This window comes from Aptenodytes forsteri, unplaced genomic scaffold (genome assembly GCF_000699145.1).
Source record: "Aptenodytes forsteri isolate BGI_AS27 unplaced genomic scaffold, ASM69914v1 Scaffold284, whole genome shotgun sequence".
Taxonomy (NCBI): Eukaryota; Metazoa; Chordata; class Aves; order Sphenisciformes; family Spheniscidae; genus Aptenodytes; species Aptenodytes forsteri.
This window is the reverse complement of record NW_008794445.1, coordinates 3309102-3321410: the sequence shown is the minus strand read 5'-3', so window position 1 is coordinate 3321410 and position 12309 is coordinate 3309102. Positions and strand designations below refer to the sequence as shown.

General features: G+C 43.3%; 1 protein-coding gene across 1 annotated transcript in view; it reads right to left on the bottom strand.

The window, feature by feature from the left end:
* RBX1 (ring-box 1) overlaps positions 1-8212 on the bottom strand; it is a 20574-nt gene extending 12362 nt beyond the window's left edge. Inside the window, exons 1-3 of the mRNA XM_019474813.1 lie at positions 8162-8212; positions 6585-6602; positions 434-439 (exon numbers count right to left, since the gene is read on the bottom strand). Of these exons, the coding sequence (XP_019330358.1) occupies positions 434-439; positions 6585-6602; positions 8162-8212 (75 nt within the window). The remainder of the gene's footprint in view (positions 1-433; positions 440-6584; positions 6603-8161) is intronic.
* Between the last annotated feature and the right edge of the window lie 4097 nt (positions 8213-12309).

The following is a 12309-nucleotide window of genomic DNA, read 5'->3' as shown; positions in this document are numbered from 1 at the left end:
AGGGGCCGAGCGAGGCGGAAGAAAGACGGGGAGAGGTGCGGGGCCACGGCGGCAGAGGGGCGAGCGGTGCCCGGGAGCCGGCGCTGGAGCGGGGCGCGGCTCAGGCGGCGGGGAAGGAGGGGACGTGGGGTAGGTGACAGGCGCTCGTGTGGGAAACAGCCCCGCTTCGCTGTCGCTTCTGCAGTGGGGGCTCCCCTGTTTCGGTTCACTGAATGGCGGGCAAGGTTGGCTCCCGCACGGCAGGCAGCCAGGTGAGGTGCCCTGCCTAACAGGGGGTTTGGCTCACTGTCCGAAGGATCACTTCTGAGTGCAACCCCAGACCCCCGTAAGCTCCTTGGCACACTTGGGCTCCGATTCTTGTTCAGCGCTTCGCTAAAATCACTTGGGATTTGTCTTTCTGCCCTACTGTGAAGGGCTTCAGCCCTTAATAAACTTTCTGCTCGTTTTCTTGCATCCTAATTGATCTCCAGCAAGTGCAGAACGAGGTAGGCTCGTTGGTGTTACTACTGAAGCCCTTTTGTTCGTTAGCAGTCCAGTTTTTTTTTTTAAATGGAATGCCAGAATTGCAAAAGAAAGAATTCGCATTGTCCAGACTACTCTTTTAGCACACGAATTAGGCTAACAATATTTATGATCAACATGGGTTTTACCTGTGGTGCTAGAGCTGCCCAAGCTCTGCCTATTCTGTTGCAAAGATGGAGGCAACAGGCATGGGAGCTAGTACTGGGAACTTCCTCTCTCTGTCAGTACAGCTCAAAGCACTTTTCTGAGAAGGTCAGTAGTAGTATTCCCCAGGGTATGGAAACTGAGGGGAAGATAGTCCTCAGCAGGACAACAGCAGGTGTTGAAATGTCACCCAGCTTCGCAGGTCCTTGTAGATGTGCTCGCTCTCTGCAGAATCAACCCTTTTAAATCAGTTTTTACACCGTGTTGCTGCACAGATGTGGGAATGAGGAGGTGGTAGAAGCATAGAAAGGGCATTCCCTTGCATATATACATGCAAGCAATATCTATACTGTACCTATCATAAGCATTTGGGCCCAACAGCACAGTTCCAGTCTGGCTCCATCATATCCATCTTGCTGTATGCATACAGCTTTTACCTGTGATCCAGTGCCTGCTGGGATGGGATGTCTGGCAGTCTCCAAATAAACTTTAACCTAAAGTAGGGGCCTGCGGTAAGGACAAGATGATGCTGCCATTGGATGTGTTGGAATAATTTTCAGTGGGATTGGGATTCATATTTGAAAGACACGTAACACTTGTGCCTTGAGTTAAGCACATACCTAGATGTTTGCAGGGTCAGGTTGAGCCTGAAAGTTGCAAACACACGGTAAAGGTAAGTTTGAAGAAGAAAAATGCCCTCACTCATTTATACTCCCTTTAACACCTCTGGTTATCTACGTGGAAAGCTTCCATTTCAGTTAACTGCCCCTTTCACCAGATGCTGCTCAGTTATGGTGTGTCTCTTATTGCTAACAATAAAATGAAGCTGCACAGATTCAGCTTTTCATCTTGTTCCTCCTTATTCAGGACTAGTGTGAAGGCCACTGCAAAGGAGTATTTTGAAAACGGGAGATGAGTGCTTGACAAAATTGATTTTTTTCACCTTCAAGAAAATAGCTCTTTTCAAAGCAGAATTTGCATGATTTTCTTTATAATAGAAAATGAATTTTAACTCTAAACCTGTATGGTAATGTCCCCAGTAGGACATTACTCAGTAGGAATCCAGGACATCCAACAAACATGTACAGTAGGGCATATGCATACCAGAGAAATGTTAACATTCGTTTTCACTTTAAATGACTAGCGCAATATAACATTACAGTCTTCCCACCTCAGCTGATGTCACCATGGGGAGATGGTTGCCAATGGGAAAAAACCATGCAGCCAGTAATCATATGGTCTGGATTTATCTTTCTGTATCTGGCAGCAAAAAGTATATAGCAATGCAGATCTTGAGTTAAGTCCTGTTAAAAAGGTGGTGGTGTTTTCAGGAAAAAAGATAACAAACATGGTGCAGAATAGAACATATATCTGCATGCTTATTTAATTAATCTGTACTGATACATGTATGCAGGTACATAATACCGACAATGGGAAGTGCATTAAGAGATCTCCAGCGTGCTTTGCAAAGTGAAATGAGTAATGGTATTCCCTAATAGTCCTGCACTTCATAAAAAGGTCTGAGCCACCGTCTTTACTGTACATGAAATAATCTCTTTTCTGTTGATTTTAGTGCCATCTCTAACTTCTTTCCTCATAGGAAAAGTGCAGCCCCTCAGACCTGTTTTCCCCCTCCTAGGGCTATATGTTATAGCGAGGTGTCAGCAGCTGCTGCAGAAAGAAAGGCTGCAGCTTTGAAAAGCATCAGCCTCAAAAGAAATATAACACTGTGGTCCAAATTACCAGGGATGCTTTGAAGAATGGATCATTTTTCAAATCACCGGGATGTGCAGGGGAAAAAGAGGAGACCGCCAAGCTGAAAAGGCAGGTGGACAGACAGACCGGGTGACACAGGGCAACTGCTCTGAATATGGTTAGTCCCAATTAAAATGAGACAAACTCCCTCTCCCAGTTGTCCAAAACTGTTCCAACAGGCAAGGTACCAACAACCTGGTCACTCCAGTGCAATTAATTACCTTCCAAAACCAGTGTCTTTCACTTCTGTCATCATCTTTCTCCTTTACAGTCTACCTGTTGGTGTGGTTTTTTCTGCAGCCACCAACATTTTCCTATGTGGGATTTATCCCCCAAACGATTCCCCCTCTGTACATGCACCCTTTGAAAGTGTGTGCCTGTCTGGACTGCTGTGGAACTGTTAGTGGAGGGGCAGCTGCTTGTAGCCCTGGCTCTCCACAACTGCACCCATGCAGGGACCGGGCAGGAGGCCTGGTGGTGGTACTGACAAAACTTGTTCCTCCAAGGCACCAGAACAGAGGGATCCACACGGCAGGGGAAGGATCCCCCAGAACTGAGTCAGAAGGAAAATGCGCACAGGAAAGGTTGCTTTGCTTTTCAGTCCTCGCTGCCTGAGCCTTTTGCATTCCGCTTCCCAGCCCCGCAGACAAGACGAGTGGTGCATCCTCTGTTACCACGAGACATCCTCAGCGCGCGCACCAACGCCACAGGATCTCTCTGGGGCACTCGGGGCACTCTCAGAAACAAAACTGTTCTGAAAGAGAGGAGACAATCTTCAGAGCAACACCTTTCCCTTACTGTACAGTCATGAGAGTAGGGATGGGCCTTCCAAGACTGCCAGGAGCAAAGAGCGGGGAAAAAAGGGAGGTGGCCCCTTTCTAAGTGTTTACAAACCTCAAGTTTTTCTGCTGCCTTTCTGTGCTTCATCCTCTCAGTGCTGCCTGTTCAAGGTGTGATTTCAGTGGTGCCCTAAGCAGCGTCAAGCAGGAATTACCTGGTGTATGAGACTAGTTCCCGTTCAGTGGTTGCAAGTCAAGGAGTAAAAATCAAGTGCATTTTATTACTTTTTAAAGAACTGTAGGGCTGGCTGGCTGCCCTCCAGTTGCTGATGCTACTAAAACCATTTGAACTGACTAAGTTGGGACTTCTAGCACCGTTTGCTTTTGGATGCCCAAACCCACAGACAGCATTCACAAATGGCTATCAGGGCAGAACTGAATCTACCGTCTTTCTGTGTTGCCACAAAACTTCTCAAAGTTCATGAAGGAAGCAAACAACCTCCCACCAAGGCTCTGCAGCATTCCCAGCTGATTCAGTGTGCTTGGCATAGGAAAGCTGAATTCAAAGAACAGAGCCAGAGCGGTAGATTAAGCAATATATCCCATAGATTTTTGGACCAGACTGTGCTTGGTTTCTGGAGAAACCCAAACCCTCTGCCTCTGTGCATGTTTTCCAGATGATGGTCACATTATACCCCATATAGTACCCCTGGCTTTGCAATCCATTACTAAAACCTCAGGAGAGAAATGGAGCCTCCAGCCCCCAGTAATCCAGCTAAGAAGAACAGGTGAGATTCTGAGAGAGGAGCAGGTTGTACAATTTCATGGGATGGTGACTAATTTTTGCTCTTCCTTTCTCATGGTATTTTACCAAAAGCTGCTTAGTAACTCGCAGATAAAATAACATGCAACCATCTTGACAGCCTGCAGGTAAGTAGGTGCTTGCAAAAACCATGATACTTAATGACTGTGCCCAATCTCCTGCAGACAGCCTTTCCCCACACGTGAAAAAGAGCAGCTGGGGGTGTGGCTCTAGGCTCAACAAATGACCCTATCCCCACAGTGGGCATCCCAGCCCCACATCACACCTGACGATCAGCAGCAGCTGATACAGAGAAACGTGATCAGGATCAACAGACCCCAGTACATTACGGTGAGGATGTTGGGCTAATTCCACTCTGCTTCAAGAACGGGTTTGAAGCCATCCCTCCTATGCCTCAACACCCCTGCACTCCCCATCCTAATCCTCGCCCCCACCAAGGAACTCCACCTCAGAAGGAATCCACACCAACGCCACCTCCTCCCTGCCACCCGTTTGCAGTTCTGGGCACCAAGCTGCAAATGCTGATCGCATCTGGCTGTGCTGCCACCTCCCGAGAGAAACCAGCATCCCAGCTTCTGCTCAGAGAGGACATGTTCTGCAGCCAGGCTCACAGCCTGCACAGAGGTCCCCAGGGGAGCCAGGGCTCTCCATGCCGCCCGTAGCCTGGGGACACAAGACGTGGGCCCAAGAGTCACCATACCTCTAGGTCAGCTGCAGCCTGGCCACCTCTTTTATTCACAAGGCTGAAGAAGAGGTGGGAGGGTGAGACTGCCTACAGCAACTGAGACAAAAAATGCACTCATGGGAAAGAGTGAGGGCTTGAGAAGGAAAGAGTCCTGCTTTAACCTGAGCTGGGATCCTGAAGAGATGTCAGAGACAGAGGCTGAGATTGTAATTCAGAGACAGGGCGAGTCTTTCAGAGGGTAACAGGAAAGTGGTAGCAGGGCAGTGATTGTTTTTGCCATGAACATCCTAGAAGGACTGCATGAGGTGACGAGAGGCTATGGGATAGTCCAAGTGCAGGAGACAGCACCACTAACCACGCTAGAGACATCATCTGAGTACCGGGTCACAGTCTGGATCTCCTTCGTTGCTTAGACAAGAGTTTTCAAAGTGCCTTTTATCCTTTTGAGGAGGATGCAAAAAAAGGAGAATGTTACGATAGCTCAATACAAGTAGTTATATTCATCTACTGGTGCATGTAAGCAACATTGGAAGATGCTGCCAGGCTAATTAACAGTAGCCAGGAAAAAACATGAGAGTAACCAAAGTAGTAACACAAGCTTGCCTGCATATAAATCAATAAACTCCTACTGATTTGGGAAATCCATGAACCTTCAGTAACACGAGGAGAGGCTGTTCCAGACTGCTGTGTGGGAGACACTAAAACGTTGTTTACAGATACTCTTATCTACAACTTCTCCCTGACAGTCTTGACTGTGGGGAGAGAGTCACAGAGAGGGAATAAACACTAAGCTCACAAAAAAACATTATCAACAAAGGGAGGTCTGGAAGCTACCTCCTCTGAGTCAAAGGTTTTGATGCTGTTTGAAAGGAAGTGAGAACCATTGAGCTACAGCTTTGCATTTGTCTTCCCCATTAATTCTTTGTCCTTTTTCCAAAAAATACAGCATCTCAAAATTCCTCCAAAGATCTAACTGAATCAAGTTCCTAACTGCAGGCCCTGCTCAACAAGACACAATTCGTTAGCCTTTGCCATCCTTCTTTCTCACGATAGGAGAGATGCTGCTATCAGTAAAAGCGTTTTGTTGGTAGTCATAGCAAAGGCACCATTTGGCAATTGAAAACTGTAAAAATCCAAATCTAAGCTTTCTTTGGCGGGGGGTGGGGAATGTGAAGGTGGAGTTCAGATGTGATTTCAGGGCAAAAAAAACCCCTAATTTTATACCACTGCTTCTTGGAAAGACACAAAGGAATGGGAAAAACAAAGTAGGTGGCCCACAGACACGGCAATTACTGGTGCAAAAACTATATGGATATTACAGAAGAAGCCAAGAGTGAGGGAGCCAGCAGTCCCCTGCCTCCCATACCAGCATAAGCAGGAACAAAAAATTGTGGTACCTAACTCAGATAGTTCTCAGAAAGCAGGATTTCAAGTATTTCTGGCATTTGACCGCTCTCTCTCATTAATGCCTAGATAAAGACAATATACTGGGTTTAGCCTTGCTTTGGACTCCACTATAAAGTTCATTATGGCACCTAGGTCAGCGAATCCCCCAAGAGATGGTCTGCCTGCCAGTTCTATACTGAACAATAAAATAAATTAATAAACTGTCATACTTCTTTGCAGGTTCACATACCTTGAACGTGTCTTGCTGTGTCAAACATCCTCTTCTTTAATTTCAAAGTTCAGAACAACTGGATCTCCAGAACCCCAATGGAAAGAAGGGCCATTTGAAGCAGCGAGCTTTCACTGATCAGAAAGCACAAGCTCCCCAGTCCTGACAGCTTTGGGAAATACAGAAAATAGGAGTGAGCAGAGAAGCAAGTGTAAGGTGCAGGGCCTAGTGCTTTGGTAATTTTTGCTTTTGGAGATTTACCACTGCGAAGTGATGTCCCTTCTTCTACCCCCTCCAGTCACTGTGGTCTTTTTGTTTTTTTCTTTCTTCCTCTGCTCACTACATTCATAATCATATTTCTCAACCCAGTTTAAGGATTCACTGATTCCTATCAGTGATAGGAGGAAGGGGAAAGAGCCATATCCAGCACTAGGAATACTCTCCCACCCACCTGCAGTATCAAGAAGACTTCAAAAAAAAGGAACAGTACAAGATGCAACAGCTTCAGGGGGGTTTTAGCAAGACACATAGGAAGTTCTATATTGGGTGAGAGTTTACTACAACCACCAAGGTGTTAATTCCTTTACCTCAATATATAGACATACTCATGGGTTTATCATGGAAGATCCTTATGTTCACGTTCACTCACATCCCATAACCCTCTTTTGCGAGTCTGCAATCATTCAAGACAACTGGTTGCACAGGTCTGAATGGGAATATTATAAGTAAATTTGAGGAACCAGGAAAGCTGGAAAGAGAAAAAGGCCAGAGATCTGGTAACACTACCCACATACAAACCATCAGCAGTTACCAGATGCTTTTCATTCCCTGGAGGAGAAAAAACAATGCCCCATTCTCTTACCTTCCTTTGTTCATACAATGAGTGACAAAGTACCCACCTTTGCATTTAGATACATTTCTCCTGCTGGGGGGTTGGACTGGCAAAGACAGCTTCTGCAAATGCCCATCAGACAACAGCCTTTGGTTAGAAAGGGGCCTGAAGCTGAGGAAGAGCCCTTATAACTCTTCTTTCATACAAAAAAACTGCCAATTAATTAAAACATTTTGGAGAGTATATGGAAAACTGTTCATTTTCTTCAGTTCTAGGACAGGGGAAAATGGAGCAGATGACAGTTTATCTGGGTAAGAGTGGGATGGGGGAGGTTGAGGGACCAATAGGCCCCAGAAGCTCACCGAATGCAACTCGCATTCCCATGTTATCTGATTAATAATTAAGGTAGTTGCTTATGCTAAACGAGTTTTTCCTCAACTTATCTTACTATTTCCTTCTATTTACTCCTTTCACCCCTGCTTTCTCTCACAGTGTATTTTATTGTATGATTCTATGATTGTATGTTCATATTTCACTCTGTTTTTAAACTCAATCATTAAAACCCAGGTTGCAGGTTTGTTGGTGTGTAGAAATTATCAGGTAATCTTTTCTTTCTACAAACACCCGTTTCATTCCATCTTATCTGCATTACGAATCAGTATGGAGTGCGGTTCATTTTGCATCTCCCATTTCTTTGCTTCGAGAGCGAAATCTCTGAAATCCCCCTGCAGACTTACAGGTTATGAAGATAAAGGGGCTTCTCTGCAGTCCTCCAAAGGTCTTCAGTGAGGTTTCAGGAGAGAGGAATAATCGACTCTGTGAAAACACCAGAGCTGCTGTGAAGGCAAGCTAAAGGTTGGAAACCTTAGATGTCCCAATCCCTAGCAAGCATGAATTAGAGGGGATTTCCTTTAAATTCACTTTGGATCTTTTCAGCCTGTGGGATATGGAGGAGGCCTCCTCCTGCCAGAGTCTGGTGCGTGGTGGCATTCCTGATGCCACCCACCTTGTTCACTGCAGTGACAGCTGCCAAGAGAGAAGAGTAAAAAACGGCCATCATTTGACAGTGAGCAGGTTTACAAATGCAACTTTCAGATGAACCTTGGATGTTTGTTTGGAAGCTTCTTACCGCCGCGGTTTGTAGTCACCCCTCCTTTCCTGACGGGGATGAGCGGATTTCACTCCATTAACTGTATCTCCCTCGGGTTCTCTGTTCAAGTCAAAAAGAAAGTTCTCAAAGAACTTGGAGGGCACATTTGGGACTTGCGTACAACACAACAGTGGTTTGTTTGTAGCAGCTTAATTTAAATTGGATTTCACATCAATTCGTTGAACAGCTGAGGAACCCCGTGTGGACACACTTATTTGCCTTAAGACTTGGCTTAAAATCAGTTCCTAATCGATTTAAGCTCCACTGATCAGATTTAAATATATATTTAAAAGGTCAACACAACCTTTTGCATTGATTTAATGAAATGATATTGAAAGCAACGCTTGAGTAAACTGGTGCAGCTCTGTGTAAAAGCTGTCCGAATTAGTGTAATATGGATTGTCAAAAGATGGAGAAACATTTCTCCCCCTCGAAACTTGCAAATTCAATCTCTTGATTGAATGCTAGCAAGATAGAGGCTGATGGATCTCTCCTCTGATGGAGCCACATATTGATTTTATCATTAGATATACAAAACAAATGCCTAATTCAGTAATAGGCACATTTTATGCCTTCCCTTGATGGTGTTGATCTTAGCCCTACATATATATATTTTAGCTCAAAATCACATATATTCCCTCTTCAATATTAAAGTTCAGAGTTCAGGCTTGGGAATGTTTTTGAAATTATGATCTTTAAAAGATTATAATCTAGAAAGATAGGACCTTTTTAAAAAATTAGATAAACAACAGCATGAAAGCATCACTTATGTCAGGAGACTTTTTCACTGTTTAACAGGTGGAGATATTCACCATAAATTAAATCTCATTTGTGCTGAGTGGTTGAATTGCTGAGGAATCACTTTATTGGTATGTGAGATATTTACTATGTATAGCTGGACAGCTTCCCAGGAATTCTGATTAAATACATTAATGCACAAGAAAGAACTTCCTTTCTTCATAAGACTTGTGAAAACGTAAGCTTTACTCCTCTCAGTATCTTACACAGAGTTTTTTAAAACTATCTGAATTGTCCATACAAATTTATCTAGAATAACTATTAAGAAAGAAATTTTTAGGTAGAAAATTTTCTCTCTGTTGAGGAAAGAGGCTGTTATAAACATGAATATCCAAACTAAAATACACTTTTCTTTAAACTACATTTTTCTTCACTCTATTTAAAAATTGCCTTTTTCTTATAGAAGGGTGAGAAACCACACGTTGCGTTAAACAATTTCAGATGCCCAAAAGAGAAGAGTGATACTGGGATCACTTCAAAAAGCACATGAACTTAGAAGCCAATAACTAACAGTTGGCTGGGAATTATTTGCATGTGTCCTTTGAATAAGAGCCATTTTTTGCTGAGAATGATTTATTTAGACAATTCAGCTATGGATTTCTATATCTGTGGAACAATCAAAATATGGTATAAAGGTAGGAGAGACTTCCAGTTACCATCTAAAAGTTCTGGGTTCCCACCTGTAATATGAGATCTAGGTTTGCTATTTAGAGTAATTGATCTGCATGACAAATACAGGCAAGTTTAGCTCTTAGAGTGTTACAATATGCAAGAAAAAAGGACATCAATAGCAGGTTTACACAGACAAGAAAAGTTTCAAACAAGTGTAGGCCACATTCCTTGCAGCTGAGGGCCACATAAGAAAGCCCAACCTAAATTAAACAGCATAAAAGCCAATATGAACTGTGTTATATTAAAAAGCTAATAATGAGAGCCATGAAAGCTCAAGAGTTTTCATGAGCAGCCTATAAAATGCTAATGTAACTAACACCAGGGAACTCTGTAGAAACCGTCCCTCTGCAAATCCAAAATTAGGTTAAAAGCCACATTCCTTGCAGCTGAGGGCCACATAAGAAAGCCCAACCTAAATTAAACAGCATAAAAGCCAATATGAACTGTGTTATATTAAAAAGCTAATAATGAGAGCCATGAAAGCTCAAGAGTTTTCATGAGCAGCCTATAAAATGCTAATGTAACTAACACCAGGGAACTCTGTAGAAACCGTCCCTCTGCAAATCCAAAATTATAGGTTAAAAAAAAAAAAAAATCAAACTATTTCCAGGACCAGGAATAACAGTTCTATACAAATTTGCAAGGTTAAAATTTGTTCTCTGTTCCTGATTCACAGGTGTATGTCACCAAAGTATACATATAATTTTCAAGGATATGTTTCTCTGAGATGAAAGCGAGTCCTCCATCCCACCTGGTATAAACTGCTCTGAGTTTAAGTTCAGGGAACCTGAACATGAGTAGTACAATTGCTTTTCCATTCTCTAAACATTATGGCTATGCAGTGGACTGTTCATGATAGTCTGAAGAACTCCTTTAGACTGGCTGTGAACAACAGTATCTATATCATTTTTGCATAGATGCTTGTAACAGTATTTTGAATATGCATGCTTTATTCAAATTACGTGGAAAAGACTAGGTGCACAAGGCAGTGTGTGTGTGTATGTGTCTGTTGGCTTTGACTCTAGAGCGAGGACATTTCATTCTCTGAACAGTCAGGGAAAGAGTGTGAAAAAGAGGCAACAATTATTCATTTATTTATTATGATGCACAGAAAACTGCTGGAAAGCAGTCAAGGGTCAAATCTTTCAAGTCTGTTTTCCCAAGAAGATGCAGACTGCCCAAGTAACCAGTGGGTGAAGCATTTCTCCATGAACACTGCATACATTAGGCTAAAACCATTGTACTAGTTTATTTTGACTCTAAAATTGCAGAATAAGTGAAGAAAGCGTCTTTTTGTTGTAACATTGAATATTTTAATTAAAAGGGGAATTGTGGCTTCTGCCATTAGTACTAGCACATTCATACAGATTTGCAAAAAAGAACTTACTTTCTCACAGAATGGAAGTTTCTTTCCGGCCCCGTATGCAAAACCTCGTATAGAGCTTGTAGTCTCACTATATCCAACCGATACAGCAGCAGTCACATGGAGAACAGTCCTTTGAGTAAAGGAGTGGCCAGATCAGTTGGGAGAAATTTTTTCCATAATTTGAATGCATCGTTAATACTTAACGTTTCAAACACTCATTAGAGTATGACAGAGAACACCAGTCACTTCCATCAAGACTGGAATTCATAGGAGCAAAAGTCCTATCCTAACAACTAAAACATTGCTGGGATAACACTGGAAACACTTGTTCCTGCTTCCATAGGCTCAGCGATGCTTCAGCTGGCCTTTTTATGAAGATCAGCTGAGTGTATGATCTGCAATAGCAGACCATACAGAAATCATACTTCCAGTCAGAGACTGGAACATGCCAGTAAACTTCAAGACCACTCTAATCTCAACCACTTACTTAGGAGTTTTTGTATCTGGGAGCAGTGAAAAGGACACTTTAAAGCTTTTATATATTAAACAGTTATAAAATTAATTACAATTCATATTGTTAACTTTTCTAAATCAGTTCATCTCCTACTTAAAATTTTATTCTTTTTATAAATGTGTTTCTTGAATAAAAAAGCTAGAAATACTGAATGAACTTCCATTTTGCCCAGATCTTTATAATCCAAAAGTGTTTTTAATCTTCTAATTTATGTAACAATTTTGTATGGGTTTGCGGTGGCAAGGTTTTGGTAGCAGGCGGGCTACAAGGGTGGCTTCTGTGAGAAGATGCCAGAAGCTTCCCCCATGTCCAATAGAGTCAATGCCAGCCGGCTCCAAGACAGATCCACCACGGACCAAGGCTGAGCCAGTCAGCGATGGTGGTAGCGCCTCTGGGATAACATATTTAAGAAGGGGAAAAAAAAACCTGCGCAACACCGGCAGCAGTCAGAAGAGAGGAGTGAGAATATGTGAGAGTAACAACCCTGCAGACACCGAGGTCGGTGAAGAAGGAGGGGGAGGAGGTGCTCCAGGTGCCGGAGCAGAGATTCCCCTGCAGCCCGTGGTGAAGACCATGGTGAGGCAGGCTGTCCCCCTGCAGCCCATGGAGGTTAACGGTGGAGCAGATATCCACCTGCAGCCCATGGAGGATCCC